The following is a 20,054-nucleotide window of genomic DNA, read 5'->3' as shown; positions in this document are numbered from 1 at the left end:
CTTATTTATATGGTAAGCCTCCATCAGTTCACGTGCAGTCTGGTCATGGCTTCTGCCCAGAATCTTTATCTCCTCAAAAAGAGGTGCACAGCGACAGGCATTGCAGTGCGCAGGTAAGTGCGCCAACTAATCTTTCTTTAACTTTTGCTCATGCTCCCTGGCTCGATCATTTAGGCACCGTCCAGTCTGCCCTATGTAGGACTTGCCACAGGCCAGGGGGATTTCATACACAACCCCTACATCGCATTTGGCATACGGCTTGGTGTGGTTCTTACCACAACCTAGCCTTCCTTTAGGATCACGGGAGGTGCGGGGGCAGAGCCGCGCCAGCTTAAAAGGGGCTGAAAGGACAAGGGGGACTCCAAACCTGCCTGCCACGTTCCTTAGGTTGTGAGCGACCCTGTGGATATACGGTACTACTTCAGGTCTTATGGCCATAGAAGTCGTCCTCACCCTTGCTTTGTCCCTAGATCCTTTTACCCTCTGCAGGAGGGTTTCCACCACTGGCATTACCATCGAGTCAGGGAACCCTGCCGTCTTAAGACGGGAAATCTGATTGTCAAAGGCAAGCTGCATCTTGTGCACACACGATTTGCGGAGAGCCGATTCTAAGCAGAGCATCGCTACTCCTCGCTTAACAATCTTTGACTGGGAGGAGTCATACCAACTAGGCCAAACTGAAGTTCTTCTGGGGCTCATGTACAGTTTGCATGAAATCAATAACTAGGCTAGCTCTGCACCATAAGAGGTAGCTAGAAAAGGTAAATGCACAGAGCAGGCCTATTCCACACTTCTCAACATGACAAATCACCGAAAGAATGTTTCGTTCTCTTCAAACAACAGGTGACAAACCTGAGCAGTGTGTTCCCTAAAAATTTCTTGAAATATATTCGGGAGTAAATTTGGCTTAACATTCACCCAATGAACAGTAGACGAGCAAGGGGAGCCTCAGAGTGGAAACTTGTCTTCGTCACGGTCCTCACAAATATGTTTGCTTATTTAAAGGTTAGTTCCCGGCTGAGGCTTCCCTTGCTTACATCTGTTATTCAAATGCAATGTTCATCTCCTTGCAAGCTCTTTTGACTTGTTTGAATACACAAACCCAGATGTTTCTTGAACATGAAACCGTAAATTGCATTTTCCAAGGATCCCTGAGCATTATTTGGCCTTGTATGTTTATTTAGTGTCCTTGTTTATTGACACAATATTTCCAGAGGTCCTTGTAAGCACTGTTGCCTCCACAACTATCCTCGCTTTCCTACAAGTACTCCACTTTCGTCGAAGCCTTTCCTGCCGCATCTGAACACTAAGTGTGCATAAGAAATATCAAGAGCAGACAATGCATTATGTAAAATTTAGTATCACGTTTTTTACCCCTACAGTTCGTACGTCTCGCCAATGGGTTTTGAAAAGAATGAGTCATTGTAGCTCGAGCTTACCTTGCGGAAAGTACATCTTTGCCAGGCCCTTTTTATGTTTATTTTTCTAATATAGTTGAATTCGTTAAACGCTGATTATATACAATGAAACACGTCAAGCAGCACTGTACGCTATACAACTACGAAGATAGCCCAGCATAAATATCGCGGTCTGAAACTTCGTTCTCCCTGCTTTGGCCAAGCACGATGAGAAAACTCAATTTCAGCTTTTAATTTCATTAAATATAGGCTACTAAATTTGTGTTTCTGTATGTTGTAAACTCAGTTACTGACAGCATTAACTCCACCTTAGCTGTACGAAAATTGTGGCATGTACTGCTTCATATACCATGACAATAAACGACATACGCTTACTTGTTTGAAGTGTTTTTTGCCAGTTGAGGCCTCTCGGTCACTTGGCGACATAATAAAGATATCTGTAGTGATGTTAGAGTACCGTACACACGAATACCGCCCCGAAAGCGGTAACAAAGCTCCCCGAACCCGCGAGCGAGCAGCGCGACGAGCCCCACCAGCCGCTACCGTAGCGGCAATATTGCTGAGTAAGTAATAATGATGCTATTACCACGGACGGACGGACGGACGGACGGACGGACGGACGGATGGATGGATGGATGGATGGATGTTATGAGCGTCCACTCCGGAACGGGGCGGTGGGTTGCGCCACCAAGCACTTTCTGTTATACTGCGTAATGTCCTACCTAGGTTCAATAAAAAAAGAACACATGTTAACTCCCACAAACAACTGTTCTTATCCGCTATTGCAAACTGCGCTTTTGTACGTCTCCGTTCTTTTTTTGTCATTTCCCTACTTTTCTTCCACCAATCCTCCAATCGCATCTCACTAATCCCTATTGCGGTAATGTTTACTATTCCACTGCTCCCGCTTAACGCAAGGGCTTCAAGGAGGTCAGTGGTGCCTTAATCGACCACTGGGTAGACGTCTTCACATTCTAATGAAATATGCGCCATAGTTTCCCCAGCTTTACCGCAGCAAGCACATGCTTCTTCTTCCTTCTTATATGTCGATTAATTGGTGCGTGTTCTAAGGCATCCCGATCTCGCTTCGAAAAGTAAGGAACTGACTCGCAAAAGGCGTATAACAACTACAGAAAGGAGTGGGCGTCTCTTGCGGCACTAGATATTCTCAAGAGTAAACGCGACGTACCTGAAAGGAAAGTTGAGTTGATATGGACACCGGCTCACTCTGGGCTGGAGGGCAACGAATTCGCCCACTAGTTCCCCCGAGAGATGGAACACAGGGTAGAGGAAGGTGAGCCACAGTCCATAATTAGTTAGACATAATGAGCCATTACAAGAGAGAGACGCCGTTACCCGGATCCTCACAAATCGCTTAGTAGAGAACAGCATGCGATCTACAGGCAGATACAGGCAGGATCCTTCCCGCACCGTTACCTTCAAAACAAGATGCACCCGGAAAGGTACGAGAAGGATTGTAATTTCTGCAAAACTCAGTTAGGCACGCTCCCACACGTCATTGGAGTATGCGATTTCATCAAGGCAATCCCCCCACTGTATCATATCTGATGAGAGCGCATGTGCTATCTACATGCACGATTGCCACGTGCATATACCCGCCCCTCACTTTACTAACCCTTTCCACCTTCGTCTATAAATAACGATGCAGAATAAAGGCGTTGGTGATTTCGCTTCTTGACAACCCAGCTGTCCAGTCCTTTCGTTGCACACGAGAACGAAACATGGTTGGCGCAGTCGACAGGATGCGCTGCGAGAGTGACGGTAGGTACTTGCTAAAGTAGTTAACGACTCCCAGCAGTCTTTGTACCGCCAATTTGTCCCGAGGTTTTGGCATTTTTAAAAGACCGTCAACGAGATCTGGATTTGGCCTAATGCCCTTGTCGCTAATGATGTCACCCAGGAAGAGTACTTCTTGCAGGCCAAAGCGACACTTGGATGCATTGAAGGTAAGGCCTGCCTTTTCAGCTGCTTCTAATACTCTGCGCAGCCTCTCATCGTGTTCAGCCTTGGTCGCTCCCCAGATTAGCACATCGTCTACGTACACGCGTACACCTGGCAGGCCATCAAAAACCTCGTTAAGGGCTTTTTGAAACACTTCGCTAGCCGAAGCTATACCGAACGGTAGCCGAAGAAAGCGATAGCGGCCGAAGGGCGTCGCGAATGTGCATATCTTCGATGACTGTTCGTCTAATGCGATTTGATGAAATCCCGCATTTGCGTCGAGACGCGAAAAAAACTTCGCGCCTGCTAAGTCTGCCTCAATATCCTCTCTGCGCGGCATTTGGTAGTGCTCCCTCTTGATGTTTTCGTTGATGCGTCTTGGGTCCATGCAGACTCGCAATTTGCCGTCTTTCTTTAGTACAATGACAAGGGGGCTTACCCAATCTGTGGGGCTGCTGACCTTCTGGATGATGCCTTCCTTTTCCATTCTGCCTAGTTCAGTACGGAGAGGCTCTCGCAGGGACAGGAGCACTCTTCTAGCTGGCTGGACGACTGGCACGGCATCCTTGTGCAGTGCAATCTTGTATTCACGCGGAGCGCGCCCTGTTCCATGGAAAAGACGTGGGAACTCCTTCACAATTGTTTCGGTGTTGTTCGTCGTCACGCAGTCAACAGCGCGCTGTACGATTCCTAGCTTCTCGCTGGTTTCTAAGCCTAAGATAGCGCTGTGGTCCTTCTTTACCACAAAAAAACTTGCGCACGCCTCGCGGTCGCCAATCTTGATTGGCGCTGAAAACTTCCCAACATGCTTGATCATGTTGCCCCCATAGGATCTCAGAACGGCGCAACTGGGCATCAGACTGGTCATCTTGAACTTGCGAAATACTGAAAGTGGCAATACGTTTGCCTGCGATCCTGTGTCCACCTTAAAGGAGACGTACTTGCCGTCAATGCATGCGTTCACATGCCAGTCTCGTTCTCTGCTTGCGCTGCTGCTGGCGAAATTCAGTACTTCGAAGTCGTCGTTTTGATGCTGTACTTCGTATACGCGCTCTTTCTCACTGCAACAACATGCCAAGTGATTTCGCCCATTACACGAGTAACAGACTTTGCCGTAAGCTGGACAGCGTCTAACGGCATGCCTTCGGTTGCAGCGGCTGCATTTTAGGTCGTGCCTGGACCCTGTAGGAGTGCTCTTGCTGGCAGTAACAGCGTTCATATCGAGTTCTTCCTTTGTTTTCTGCCAGAATTCGTTTTGGCGTGTTGATGTTTCAGCCGCCTTGCATAGGATGACAACCTTTTCCAAGGTCAGGTTTTTGTCCCTGAGCATCTTTTCTCGAAGCCTTGGCGAGTTTGTTCCAAAGACAATTTGGTCTCGTACCATATCGTCTGCCATAGTCCCAAAGTTGCAGTACTGCGCTTGTTTTTTCAACTCGCGTAGAAACTGCTCAAAAGGCTCCGCCTCACCTTGACTACGAGAGCGGAAAACGTATCGCTCGTGGATTTCATTCTGTTGCTCCGTGCAGTATTCTTCGAACTTGGCAATCACGGTATTGTAGTCTTCCTTGTTCTCTTCTCCGCTGAACACAAAGTTGTTGAAAACGTCCAAGGCTTCCTCCCCCGCCACGCTGAGGAGCAGGGCCGTCTTCGCCGCTTCGGACCTTCTATTGGCTTTGCATACCGTCGCTTGTAGAAAAAACTCGAACTGCTGACGAAACCGCTTCCAGTTCCTTCCGCCATCCGCTGTCAAGCGTAGCGGTTCAGGTTGCCTCAGGTGCTCCATGTCGTTGCTTCTCACGTTCGCCTATCCCAGGTACCATTCGCTTGAGCTGGTAGCCTTGCATCCCACTTCTGACACCATGTTTCGTTCTCGTGTGCAACGAAAGGACTGGACAGCTGGGTTGTCAAGAAGCGAAATCACCAACGCCTTTATTCTGCATCGTTATTTATAGACGAAGGTGGAAAGGGTTAGTAAAGTGAGGGGCGGGTATATGCACGTGGCAATCGTGCATGTAGATAGCACATGCGCTCTCATCAGATATGATACACCCACTTTTTACCTGCCCGCTACCCTACCCCATCCCCCATCCACCCTTACCGAGCGATGGGGAACCTTGCTAACCAGCACCGCCCTGGAAGACCAGCTCGTCCTGATCTCCAGGGTCCAGGCGGCTAGGGAAGCATATGGGTCCCGTGAAGAGGGAACCACTTCCATCGACGGCGTCTAAGACGATGTCGAGCTCGGCTCAATAAAGTTGTTTCTCTCTCTCTCTCTTTGAGTAATCATAAATTGTTTCTTTCCTGATTTCGTTTTTTCCCCTTACGTAGTTACTCATGGCAGGTTTCTTTTCCATTGCCCCCACCCATTAGATTATTTCAGCCTCTCTGACTTTCCGCTTGACGTTCTTTGTTGCTGTGTTGCCCACCCTACAGGCCGCATACTTGCTCGTAAGCTTCCGATTTCTTTTCCTCCACCGTGAATCAATGTTTTTCCTGTACAGATACCTCAAAACTCTCCCAGCCCATTTACTTTCTTCCATGTTACTCAGCCGTTCTTCGAACTCAATTTAACTGCGAGGTTCCCTCACTTCAAAACTAGTCCTCATTAGTTCTGATTTTGCTAGCGCCATCTCTCCGTCGCATACTTTAGTTGACAACGTACCGATACTCTTATTTCCGTTGCACTGTGGAAGGTACAGTTTCCCTTCTCTAAGTTTATATAGGTATTCTGTGAGTATGTGGCTAGAAAGCGAGTTTCTTTTCTCGGCTTCTGCCTGGCCTGCGGCAAAAATAATGTTCACTGCGGCAAATAAATGTTCACTGCGGCAAAAATAATTGAAGACGGCGTCGCTCCGTTCCAGTTTCCGTACCTGACATAGACCTCCGACTTCTCGAAGCGTACCATGCAAACTGATCGCGTGTGGCAGTATCTGCTTTCTATAAGTGCCACTATTCCCAGGCTCATCGAGGCTGGGCACTGAAAGAAGATTACATTGAAAATATATATTCGGAGGCTGCTGCTGCCAGCACGCGACTGATGCGAGCGACATGCATTCCTTCAACGAAGAGCGGAATGCACGTCGTCGAAACACTCTGCCGGTGTGTCGCCCAGTGTCCACACTTGGTTTCGCAGGCTGGCCGCGCACAGCGACCACCATGCAAGGCAGCGCGCGTTATTTGCTCTTTGCCGCCGACATTGTACAGAGAGAACAAACTGTGTTCATTTAACCACGACACAATGGTCTAGACGCTAAAATGCTCACGAAAATAAACGCTTTATGACTCGCGGCGCTTTCATTACAAGCGCCGTCGGCTGCTGCTTCGACAACCGGGAGCTAGGCCTACCGGCTCGAGCGATCGGCGGCTGCCGACAAAGTCAGCGCGCCGAGCGTGATGCTCCGCTTAGGAGAGTTTACCGTACTAATATGGCCCATCTGCAACAGATCAAAGTGTCATGGAGCTGTTTGCCTTAGTACGACGGCCCATTTTCGCCTACGGTTAATACGGGAAAGTCTCAAACGGCGCGCCGTTCTCTCGGCTGTACACACGCACTAACGGCCACCGATGAAGACGGTATACGCCTTGCTCGCTGCCCGTGGGTGTCGCCGGTTACGAATAAGCTTCTGCTAGCAATTGAACGTATAGCATTTTGTGAACTCTTTTATGCATGCATGAATATTAAGAGGCTAAATTAAAAAATACATTTGGATATCTGCACACCGTAGGCAAAAAAGAGCAAACCAGGCAAACTCCGTCGCCCGGTCGTCGCTCCGCGCTGCCCGTCGGCGACATCAACTGCCCTCGCATCTGTCACTTCAGTGGCGTAGTACTGGGCGCTGATAGTCATATGAGGCGCACTTTCGACATCACTTTACAATATTTATTATAATTACAGGTCAGCGACAGCAGAGTGACACCACTGCACTTTCGCAAGCGGTGTCCGTCTTCGTCCATCATGAGCTGCATTTAAGGGTGTCTCGAAGCTTGCAGGCCGAAATAAGCTCGCGGCACTCGCATATGACAATTCAGTAGCCGCAAGTAGCGGGAAGAGAACCAGCTCTGCGTGGAGCGAGCAAGTTGCGTGCTGTGATGACATCTCCGACCGTCGCTTATCCATGCTGCTTTCCTCTCCGGATAGCTTTTCTCGGACGAAAACCGAAATAAACTCGTGCTCCGTTTGCCAGTGAAGCAATTTGTGCACAATACGCAACGCAACTAGACGGCCTTTTCACGAAAATACCGTGTTTAAAACCACCACAAACCGGCGCCTCAAGGAGCGCTAAGGCTGCGTTGGTTGACATAAAACCTGTTTACAGCGCAAACACATGCAACCACAAAGTATAAGGGACAGGACACAAGCGCGTTGGTTGTTTGTATGCGTTGGTTGTTTGTATGCGTTGGTTGTTTGTATGCTTTTCGTACCTAACCATGTAGAGGGCGCTCGTGACAACCGTGTTCGCGCATGCGCAACAATATTTTTTGCTAACCATCCATTGCATGTAGGTAGAGTGGGGCGTAGCACTTGCGCAGACGCCGGACCGTTGCGCGCATGCGCGGGTAAGAGCGGGCGACAGCCTATGTGGGGAATTTTGCTCCTTGAATATATGAGTCAACCTAGGCATTACGGAGGAGTTTATTAGCGCGTGTTGTATGTTTTTTCCCTAAACGTGCCGGCAGAAGTCGCGGGGCGTGGTAGTGCTGAACTTTGCGCCGCAAGTTGGCGGCTGGACGTAATAATATTTAGTCAATCTGGTTTTTTTTGTTTTTTTTGCTAGTCGAAACAACGTGTCATTATTTCGCATTATTGGCGGCACCTCCAGGACACCAAAGTGGCACGGGGTCACGAAAGCTATAACCTTGACTGGTCAATGGGTTGGGGCTCGCCGAGGCCGGCGCGTGCCAGGGGTGTATAAGATCGGCTGCCAATTTTTTATGCGAACACCCCCTGGCACCAACGTGCCGCCCTGCTTCCAGTTTTATCTCCTCGCTACCCTTTGGGTGCCCCGGAGATCCAGCGCCGCCTGCTTTAATAAAACCTCAGGTGCTCTCCTGAGGCCTCCGTTTGCCGGTTACATGTGCCTTTCTGGAGCAGTGCTTGTAAAGAATCTAATCCATCGTCGCGACGAAAAAAGCGACCCACGACTTATACAACACCGGTCACAACATTGTCCCTTCAGACACAGCGATCACTAAGTACGGCGTCCGTGTCCAATGCCTCACCTCGCAGGCAGCCAGCGGCGGAGCGTAAACAAACTCGACTGCATTCCGCAATGCCGGCATGTCTAGGAGAAAAACTCATGCAACACGCGCTAAGAAAGCTGCTCCGTAGTGCCTAGGCAGAGTCACATATTCGAGGAGCAAAGGCTCCCAGATTTTCTCTCCCGCACCCGCTCATATTCGCGCCTGCGCAGAAATGTCGAGCGCCGCGAAATACGCCCCGCCCCGTTGTACCTACTGGCTATTGTAAAGATGCTCCCCGGTGCCATAGTGCCATGCGCGCGACGGAATACGACGCGCTTCCTCCTCTGCGCACGCGAGAATTAGACGCCATCGTCGACTCACCGTTGCGCGCTTTAACTCGCACACACAGGCTACGGCGCGTGAGGACGATGTTACCACGAGACGAACGCAGTACGTATGCACCGCAAAGAAACCTATAGCAATTAATGCATGAATACTGGTAAGCGCAATCTCAAGACGGGACAAGAAAAAACACTGACTCACAATGGGCATTGCCCACGAGATCCCGCTTACGTGCGGAAAGGTTTATATTGGACAAACGGGCCGAGGCGTCAGCGATGGAGCGCACGAACATGATAGATTATTAGATAATAAAGCTTCATTTAATCACTCCGAATCACGCAGAAAAGGACGAAGGGAAGCAGGGACATGTAGGAGAGAGTGAAAGAGTGATTATCGCCAGCGATTCAACCCTGTCTGGGTGCGCAAGAGCAGTTGTGGAGAGGGTGAAAGGCGAAAGAAGAGTGGCGGTAGGGACATTTCCAAGGTGGAGACTGGGTTCTGTCATGGAGCGAGCAAAAGAAAAGCTAGGGGAAAGTGCCCATGTGCACAACCTTGTCATAGTAGCAGGTGGGCCAAATGACGTCCTAAACAGGAAAGGGACAGGACTAGGCCAGCTCTTGGCGAAGGGGGTGGACGACTTGCGCGAGCTATTCCTTCAGGTGCAGATCGCGGTGTGCACGGTACTGGAAGTGCCTGTGCGTGACAGTCACGTACAAAGAGCCGTAGTGGCTACTAATGAGGCGATATCGAAAATGAGCCGAAAGAAAGGCTTCGAGGTTCTCGATGTAAACAGGGAAGTGAGAAGGTGTGGTGGTATTAAACGAGACGGGATCCACTTCAATCACAGGCTGGCACGAGAAGTGGGCTGGCGACTTGGTGATCGCGCTGTAGCTTTTTAGGGGGCCCACGGGCACTCAGGAGGTCAGAGTAGGTAGTAATGAAGAAGGTCCCCTAGGGGAACATCAGAAGAGCATCGCCGTCGATAACAGAAAAAGGAGGAAAGCAAGAACAAGAGCTCGCCATGCAATAGGCTACATTAACATGCAGGGCGGCAGAAGAAAGGAAAAGTGAGCAGAGATTGAGGAGCAGTTACATAGAGAACAAATAGGGGTGTATGCGGTTACAGAAACGCACCTTAGAGACTCAGAAGAGCCGCCAGTTATTGAGAATTATCTATGGGAAGGGTGCAACAGAACTAAGTCGGAAAGAAAGGGAGGTGGAGTCGGAATGCTCATCCATCAGGGAGCCAAATGGAAAAGAGTAAATTCACAATGTCAAGAGCATCTTTGGTTATCAGGTACAATGAGTGGGAAAGAAACTTGGCTGGGAGTTACGTATTTGTGGACCGGAAAAAATTGCACAGAGAAGAATAAAGAGTTAGTGGAATGCGTAAGCGCTGATATTGAGGGTTTCGGGAATGGTGCTGAAATTGTCCCATAAGGTGACATGAATGCCCACATACAGGATTTAGATGGCTACACCGACAGCAACGGGAAGTCAATGCTAGACCTTTGTGAGCAACATAACCTCGTTATCGTGAATACAGGGCCTAAGTGTGAAGCACAGACCACATGGGAAGTGGGAAACCGGCAATCGACCATTGATTACTGCCTGATGTCAGAAGGAATGCATGATAAGTTGAGAGAAATGGTCATCGATGAGGAAGTGTTTAGCAGCATAGGGAGCGACCATAAACGCGTCATATTGAAAATGGGATATGTAGTTGGGAAAGAAAGCAAGGAGCGCAAAATGGCCAGTCCAAATTTGAACGCTGAACAAACAGCAAATATAGTCACTAGAGTCGAAGAAGAACTTGGCAAACGGCCAAGAGTGGGAATATGGTGAGCTTCTAAGCTTTTCTCTAAACGACAGAAATACGGAAAGAGAAACAACATGTTGGTTGGAAAGGAAAAAAATATAAAAGCTGGTGGCACAAGGAGATATGAGCAGCGATTGCCGAACGACAGAAAGCACCTCGAAGGGCACAGGCAGGCAAAGGAGGCGCAGTTGCCGCAGGATGAAGTAACCAGTAAATGGGAAATATACCGTGAGAAAAAGTCTGTGGTTCAAGTACTAGTGAAAGCAAAATTAAAAGCTGAAAGTGAACGTTGGTTGTCAGAAATACCGTGAGAAAGAGAAGGCCGCACCTAGAATATTTTGGAACCACACAAAATTATTAGAAGGAAGTCAACCACTATACAACAACATATCCTAGACGAAAATGAAAACAGACTAGAAGGAGAAGCGGCAATAAGTTACATCCGAAAAGTAACAGCCGAATCTTTCCAAGGCAATGACGAGGTTGTATTTGAAGAAAAAAAGAGTATGAAAGAGACCCAAGTAGAAAAGGAGCTCGTGCTGACAGATTTCAACTGGAAGTAAGCGGAAGAGAAAATTCCTAAGCGCACAGCCACAGGGCTAGACGAGATTCCTGATAGGATGATTAATGAACTAGGACCAAAAAGTGAGGAAGCTCTGGGGAATGCAGTGGAAAAAACTTTAAAAGATAGACGAATACCAGACAGTTGGCGACAAAGTAGAATGAATTTGATTTATAAAGGTAAGGGGGAGAAAGACAGAATCCACTCGTATAGACCGTTAACCATTACATCGGTAATATACAGGCTAGCAATGCAGGCAATCAAACTAAAGCTTCAAGCATGGGCAGAGAATAATGGGATTTTGGGAGAGCGTCAGAATGGCTTCAGAATCGGCAGGCGTTTGGATGATAACTCACTTATTCTTACTCAGTGTATTGTAATATCAAAAAGCAGAAAGCAGATCGTTGTATTTGGCCTTTTTAGACATTACAGGAGCCTGTGACAACGTAGACCGCAACATTTTGTGAGATATTCTGGAAAGGGAAGGCTTAGGTGACGATTGTCTACAGCTTATGAGATAGATTTACCTAGAAAATGCCGTTTGCTTTGAATGCGAAGGGATGAGGCCCAAGGAGAAAGTTCATAACAACAAGGGACTGAGGCAGGGGTGCCCTTTATTCCCGCTGCTGTTTATGATGTACATGGTGAGGAAGGACAGGGCGCTAGAAGGAAGTAATATAGGGTTCAATCTATCATACAAACAGGGCACAGTAGTAGAGCAGCAACTTTCAGGTTTATTTTATGCTGACAACATTGTTTTGCTAGCTAACAAGCAAAGTGATTTACAACGTCTGGCTAATATCTGTGGACAGGAAGGCAACAATTAAGGTTTGAAATTTAGTGTTAGAAAATCATGTGTTGTGGTATTTAGTGAAAACAGTGAACAGACAGTGGAGATACAGGGCCAGGAAATACCTCGGGTAACAGAATATAAATACCTTGGTATATGGATAAACGAAGGCAATAGATATCTGGAAACACAGGAAAAAACAATAACAGTGAAGGGGTAGAGAAATTCAGCCATAATGAAGCGTAGAGCGCTATGGGGATACAATAGGTACGAGGTCCTCCGAGGTATGTGGCAAGGTGTAATGGTTCCAGGACTTACTTTTGGAAATACGGTTGTTTGCTTCAAATCAGGGGTACAATCAGGACTCGACGGGAACCAAACGTCAGTGGGTCGCGTCGCATTGGGCGCTCACGGGAAGACTACAATTGAAGCTCTGCAGGGTGATATGGGCTGGAGTAATTTTGAAGTGAGGGAAGCTCGCAGTAAAACTGAGTATGAAGAACGGCTGAGGAATATAGAAGAAATGGGCCTGGAGAGTGTTCAGGTATCTGTAGAGGAAAAACATTGATTCACAGTGGAGAAAAGAAGTATGCGGCCTGCAGGGTGGGCAACACAGCAACAAAGAAGGTCAAGCGGAAAATCAGAGAGGCTGAACTAATCTCATGGGTGGCGGCAATGGAAAAGAAACCGGGCATGAGTAACTACTTAAGAGGAAAAAACGAAATCAAGAAAGAAACCATTTAAGATAACTCAAAGGGAAGCTCATTACTTTTCGAAGCGAAAACGGGATGCCTTAGAACACGCACCTATAAAGCTAGATATAAGAAGGAAGAAGCAGCATGTGCTTGCTGCGGTAAAGCTAGGGAAACTATGGAGCATGTTTCATTAGAATGTGAAGAAGTCTCCCCATCGGTCGATTTAGGCACCACTGGCCTACTTGAAGCCCTTGGGTTCAGCGAGAGCAGTGGAAAAGTAAACATGTGCGCAATAGGCATTAGTAAAAGGCAATTCGAGGATTGGTGGAAGAAAAGTAGGTAAACGACAAAAGACGGAGATGTACTAAAGCACAGTTCAGAATACGGGATCAGAAAATGTGGGTGCGGTAGTTCATAGTGTTTTTTCTTTTCTTTTTTTATTGTTTAACCCAGTTAGGGCATTAGGCAGTATAATAGCAAGAGGCTGGTGGCGCAACCCACCACCCCGTTCCAAAGGTGACGCTCATAACATCCATCCATCCATCCTCCTTCGTACTTTCTCGGGCGCGCGATTCTCGGCGCGTTCCTTGTTCAGTTTCTTCGCGGCCTCGGACATCCACCGCCTATTTGAAGAGTTCACCAGTTACACTTGCACGTAAAATGTTACAAAACAATAAATAATGTCAGCCACATATATTTTTCTTTCATTACGTGTCTAAGATCTATCTTACGAGCTATTACGATTAACTGCCGTAACACAATACGTTATTGTGTTAGTTAATTACAATTTCGTTATTTAATTACATCAGTCATTATTGTTGCCCTGCTGCATTAGGTGCTGGTTGATTGTGGATAAATGTTGCGATCTTATTTACTATGAAATGTTTTGACAACTGACCACGGACTTGACGCTTTTATTTTGGAATTAACAGAGAAATACTTAGAATTGTTAGAAAAGAGGAAGGTCACTGACCAAAGTGAAAGAAAATGACGTTTCGGGATGTATGCGGAACCCTTGTTCACAGTGGGGAAAAGTCTTCGCATTATGAGCAAGGCAAGTAGTAGATAATTAAGTATTCTTGAGTGCATGCCGTAAACTTGGAGAGTACATGTGAAAGAGGGCATAGCCGATTATTTGTTTTTGCGTTACTTGCGGCTTCAATAATTAAAGATTAAAAAGCCTTTTTCAGGGTATTCTGTGTGGATACGAAACACGGATTGTGGCAGTTTATCCGGTGACCCACTTTCTGGGCACGCTCTTCGAGGGCATTTGTTAGTACGTGACCTTTGGTGACATGGAAGCGTTGCTTCCATAAACTTATCAGTGCTAGCACCTTTGACTAACAGGATTTTTACACGTGGATACGAGCGGCCCATGGGCTAACTGACGCATACTTCAACTTAATTACTGCGTGCCTTTAGTCCAGCTCTCATTGCTATCACATCGCACAATCTGTTCCCTTTCAATGTAAACGAGTATCAAGTGAGATGTAGAATTTGCCATGATCTTACACACTCCAAACATTGTCTCACCTGAAACATGAAGACTGGAAACAGCGATGTAATGGCGGCGCGGGTGGCGGTGGTACCGTTGGTATCGTTTGCACCGGAAGTTTGCGGGACTGCGAGCATGGCTAGGTCACCAATAGCTTCTGTAAGGTTCCAGCCCGACGAAAGGTGGCCGAAAACGAAGAAGGAACCTTTGTTTGTGTAGTCCAGGAAGTGTTTAATCTTATCGGCTGCGCACTGAAGCACGTGTCGGCCGCGGTCCCAACGCAAGGCACACAGGCCCAGCAAAAATTGTATGAGCATTCCACACATCACCTGACTCCAGTCCACCTGCGCAAGGAGATGCCATATGCGCAAACATACATGCTCGCTTGTGCCTAATTTTCTTTTCCTTTTTTTGCGTGAATCACCAGAACGAGAACACCCAATATTACTTCATGTTTTAGGCACATAACATGTTTTTTTTTTATTCTTTATCTAAAATAAGTCGCTGTTTCGCGCGAAAGGCGAAGCATCGATAGCGGTAGCAAAGTATTAGACAAGTACGCAAAGGTTCGTAGATTTAGCGGCAGTATAATTAGCCAAATTACCTAAGCACCAATTTACTAATTAAACTAACAACATGTTTTCACATGTGCACCCGCAAACAAGAACATATTTCACTTAGCGACCTGCCACAGCGCCGGAGTGATGTGAACAGCGCCGAATACGCAATTGAGCGCTTAGTACTGCCTCTCGCTTTACCGGGTCTCAGAAACTTTACGCGACCTCCAACACCAGGCATGCGGGAACACAACACACACCAAGGCAACGGCCATCTCGGCTTCTCATTAGGGGTTGCACCCGCCACAGAGAACCTCCAAGTAGGGCGTTGGGTCAGCCTATGCGCTCAGCCGTGCGGACAGCCTTACATAGCCACGGCCGGAATAGAGAAAGAGTCGCGAGTCAGCTGCCCCCTTCCCCTAGCGCGTGCTACATCACGTTACAACGGACCGCGCAATCACCTGCCGTAGCACGCGATAGATTACGTAACTTTCGACATTGGGCGCGTGAGAAAACAATCCTCATCATGGCACCATCCCTCTCTGCTATTGGGGGCGAGCTCCACCACTGGAAAAGCTGGCGCCACCGTCAGCGTGACGTGACATGAGGGATCACGTGGACACAGCGGCCGCGTCGGCTGCTTCGGAAGCGCCGAAGTGAGCTGAAAGCGAAAGTTCAAAAGTTCCGCCTGCGCTGCGGTTCTGATTAAGCGGTGAGGCTTTCCCGCCTTGCATGTCTGTTTGACAACATTTGAAAGCTCTATAATAGGTGGTGGCTGCCTATGGAAGCGTGCAACATGGTAGGCTACTGGTCGGTGCCGCAGTGCCGGACGTACGCAACGGAGCCCGGTGTCAGCCTTATTTACACGTAGCAGGACATGAAGCTGCGTGAAGCTTGGCTTCCGAAACTTAGAACCCGCAGAACAGCCATCGGCTACAACTCGTGTATGCATGAAGCACAAACGCGAGGACGATTTCTGCTACGGTGCCGGGACTGCGATGTTCGGTGAGCTGCAGAAAACGCGCCCTGAGACGCTCGCGCCCACGCCCGCTGTCCGGCTAATGTCGTGACGGTTAGGTCTATGAACTTGTTGATGCTAGATACTGATAAGTTCACTGGAATGGGAAGGGAGCGGTAAGAAGCACATAAATAACAGCATGGCATATGGTCATGTTTGTTATGAATTAATGCACTGGATTACGAAAAAGAACCAGCGGGAAATCGCACGCTGAGAAGACCGACAAATATATAGTGCTATGCAACTTGAGAAATAATATGGAAACGTCCAAGAACATAGCAGAAAAAAAGATTGAATCGTCGCGACGGCACATCACGGTCGCCCTAGGCGTCGAAGTTTCTATTACGAAATTATTTTTGAACAGTTCTGATAGTGTCCACGCAACAATGGTTGCTTCTGTACTGTCAAATGCTCATATTCTACGGCCTAAAGCTCACGGCACAGTGCGAAAACGTGAACGCAACTAAAGCGAAACGTTGTTCGCGGATATGCATTCAGACGCGCAGTCAGTCACTGTGAACCCGTGCGATCGCAGCATTGAGGCTTCGTTATGTTATGCTCCATTTGGTTATACAGACAACCCACTGTAAGAACATATTTGACATAGTTTTCCCTCAGCGTTTGCCTACCTTTCACGCAAGAAGCCGGTTCGGGAGAGTCAATCGCGGCGACCGCGCGCAGTGGCGTTCACTGTAGGTATTAGGTAAAGAGATAACATCTGTAAACGTTTACAGGCTTTCAGCTTGCCCAAGATTATTATTTAGACAGCAAAAATCTTTTTTTTTTCGTTTTGAGAGTACTTAGGGGAATGTCTAGGAGGACTGCCGCATAGTGTTTTTATTGAGCGCTGTAAGCGAAACCTGTGAGGAGCAAGTCGCGTGATCCCTCATACTACACAAGCAAGGCGCTTCCGGCTGATGGCGACTCCGTAAGTACTCGCCCTCAATACCTCGCACGGTTTCCCTCACACGCACAGCATATGCCGCACGATATGATCTTGCCGCACTTAGACTTTATACGGAACACCACTGTCGGGACAACTCGGAAATTTGCTTAGAATGTCCCCATCATGGGTATTGTGATGAAACGTGTCTTTGAGTCTTAGTCGTTGTCGTCCAATGAAAGATGCGAGTTGGTTTCTTGTTTTCTTCTTTATTTATAACTAACATCTGTATATATATATATCATCATATATATCAAAAAAGGATTATATTATTGCACAAAATTGTACATGCTTCTGTCACTGTCGACGTACCTGTGACATTTGTTGGCTCCTCGGCACGTGTAACGCGAAGAGCCAATCCCTTTAATATTGTTCCCTTTAGAGCTCACATAGATAGCTTCAAATTTTCTTTCTTGCCATTAACCATTGAATTGTGGAACACGCTACATACTAATCTACGAGAATTGCCACTTGAGCGTTTTGTGGACGAAGTTCGTTTACATGTGACATGTTGATTGTATGTTATCTTCATGTACTCACCCACTCCTGCTATGTCTCAATTTTGAGACAGCAGTATTTGTAAATAAATAAATAAATAAATAAATAAATAATCATCATGTCCACAGCAGGACGAAGGCTTCTCCCTGCGGTCTCCCATTACCCCACCCATGTCCTGTGCCAACCGATTCCAACTGGCGCCAGCGAATTTCCTAATTTCAGAGAAGTCCAAAAACAAGAAAGGGGCTGACAGATGGAATAGCACACTGTGGTATAAAGTTTGTAAACAGGGATGAAGTGCCTCAGATAAACTGGATAACGTTTCGATAGGAGGACCTATCTTCGCCTTTGACGAAGATAGGTCCTCCTATAGAAACGTTGGCCAGCCTGTCTGAGGCACTTCATCCCTGTTTACAAACTTTACACCTAATTTCAGAGAGGAAGAAGAAGTAGAAGAAATGTAGAAGTACCTCACATGAGCTCCGGCTTCTTCGCCTCACAGCGACTGTCAGCCTATAGATTTCCTGGAAGTAACCATCGCCACGACTGCGAGAAGTCATCCGGACGACAAAGAGCTCAACATCTCGGCAACTGCTTTCATATCTATCCATAAAACGCCACATTTTGTGGCCGGTTCGCCGGCCGCCGCGTTAACCGTAACGCCGGTTCGGCAGCCCGCCATCTCTACCAACTCATTAGACAGCTATGGCAATAGAAGTGGAGGGGACTGAAATTGCCCCAGAAGAACTAAACGAGGCAGGGTGGCTCGCCGCCCCTAAAAACCTACAACAAAGCAAACCAAACTCTACCGAATCGAACGCGATACAGCGTACAAGAACTAGTTCGGTAGCGTAGACGCCGGCGTTCCGTCCGCGTCGGCAAGTGCCGAAGCCTTCACAACTGCCGGAAGCCGACATCAAAGTGGTTCTCCGACCGCGTGACGTAGGTAGTAAGTAAATAAACTTTATTGTAGGTCCGGCGAGGACGCGAACTCGTCGCGCACCCGGCAGGTCTAGCCCACCGGCCCGGTCGCGGGCACGCCGGAGGGCCAGGATTTGCTTTTCTAGAGCGGGGCTACGCAAATGCGAGTCCCACTCCTCCTTGATGAACTTGGCGTATGTCGATCCGCACTCCTAGAGCATGTGAGGTAGAGTGGAGGTCTGGCCGCAGGACGGGCAGGCGTCGTCGCGATACACGTCGGGGTAAGCCTCGTGGAGAGCGGACAGACACGGATATGTGCTGGTCTGTAGGAGCCTAAGCGAAACGTCTTGCGCCCTATTCAACTTGGGGTGAAGGGGTGGAAAGACCCTTCTGGACATGTAGAAATATTTAATAATCTCGTTGTGAGTAGCGGGAGCGTCCCTGTGACCGTAGAGAGGAGGGGAGTCAGTGCTCCTTATAAAGGAAGCGCGGTCGGTGAGGTCACGCGCAGCCTCGTGGGCAGACTCATTGAGGTTCGGGGGAGCACCCTCAACCGATCCTACGTGAGCGGGAAACCAGTGAATTGAATGGTTTGTGAGAGCATGTGGACTCGAGCCGCTAAGAAGACGAAGAGCTTCCTTGGCGATGCAACCCTTTTGAAAAGCCCTAAATGCCGTTTTGGAATCACTATAGATTTCGGACCCACGACCGTCTAGCAGGGCGAGGGCGATGGCGACTTGCTCGGCGACTTCGGGGTCTGAAGTGCGAATCGAGACGCTATTGGAAATGTTTCCGCTCGAGCCGACCACAACGACGGCAAAGGTCTTCCCGTCACTGTACTCCGCAGCGTCGACGAAGCTTGCGCTAATGTCGTGTCGCTTGATCTGTTTGAGGATGGCTGCTGCTCTGGCCTTGCGTCTGCCCTCGTTGTGGACGGGATGGACATTTCGGGGCACAGGGGCCACTACGAACTTGTCTCGAATGCACCTAGGGATCGGGGTACTGACCATCGAGAATTCCACAGGGTGGTAACCCAGCTCTTCCAGGATGCGTTTACCTGCCGCTGTGGTGGCCAGGCGACTGAGTTGCACGCGTTCTTGGCCTTCGGCAATCTCCTCGGCGGTGTTATGTACCCCCAGCTTCAAGAGATCCTCGGTATGGGTCCTGATGGGTAGCCCGAGAGCCCTCTTGACTATTTTGCGGATAAGAACGTTGAGCTTGTCTCGCTCCGCTCTGAGCCAGTTGTGCATAGAAATCGTGTACGTGAGGTGGCAAAATACGAAGGCATTGATCAGCCGGAGAAGATTGCTTTCCTTCATGCCTCAATGCCGGTTTGCGATTCTGCGAACTAGGCGGAAAGCGTTGTCCGTCTTTGCGATAATCTTGCGGAGAGCAGTTCCGTTTCCGCCGTAAATTCGACAAACATGCCCAGGACCCGAATAACGTCGACCCTGGGTATCACCCCCCCGTCACAAGTGCGAAGTCTGATGCTGCTTTCAGAGACTGGTTTCCAATCTTTGGTCTGCCTCCCTTCTCTTTTCTGTAAAGTAGCAGCTCCGACTTGGCGGGGGAGCATCGAAGTCCGGTGGGGCGGAGTTACTCCTCGATCACGTCAATCGCCTCCTGCATGGCTTCTTCGACTCTGCCCTCGCCGCCGCGGGAGCACCATATGGTGATGTCATCGGCGTAAATGGTGTGCTTGACGTCCTCGACGCGCGCCAACCTCTCGGAAAGACCAATCACACAGATCATACAGCTCAGGGGTTGTTACGTTTCGGCACGACCAAGGGCCTTATTTAGAAGATTACCGTGAGGCAACCCTACCCATTCATCAGCGCCTGTCCAGAAGTCAA

General features: G+C 48.4%; 1 protein-coding gene across 5 annotated transcripts in view; it reads right to left on the bottom strand.

Annotated features, from left to right (window-relative positions):
* The window catches only part of LOC135916819 (uncharacterized transporter YutK-like), a 511,079-nt gene that overhangs the window by 358,508 nt on the left and 132,517 nt on the right, over window positions 1–20,054 (bottom strand). For 4 of the 5 annotated variants that reach the window (XM_070531469.1, XM_070531470.1, XM_070531472.1 and 1 more), the window contains one exon: window positions 14,303–14,608. The exons of the other annotated variant lie outside the window; for it this stretch is intronic. In XM_070531469.1, coding sequence (XP_070387570.1) covers window positions 14,303–14,608 — 306 coding nt within the window. The remainder of the gene's footprint in view (window positions 1–14,302; window positions 14,609–20,054) is intronic. 5 annotated transcript variants of the gene reach the window in all.

This window comes from Dermacentor albipictus, chromosome 1 (genome assembly GCF_038994185.2).
Source record: "Dermacentor albipictus isolate Rhodes 1998 colony chromosome 1, USDA_Dalb.pri_finalv2, whole genome shotgun sequence".
NCBI lineage: Eukaryota > Metazoa > Arthropoda > Arachnida > Ixodida > Ixodidae > Dermacentor > Dermacentor albipictus.
Note: the sequence above shows the minus strand (reverse complement) of the source record. Positions and strands in the feature narration are given on the sequence as shown.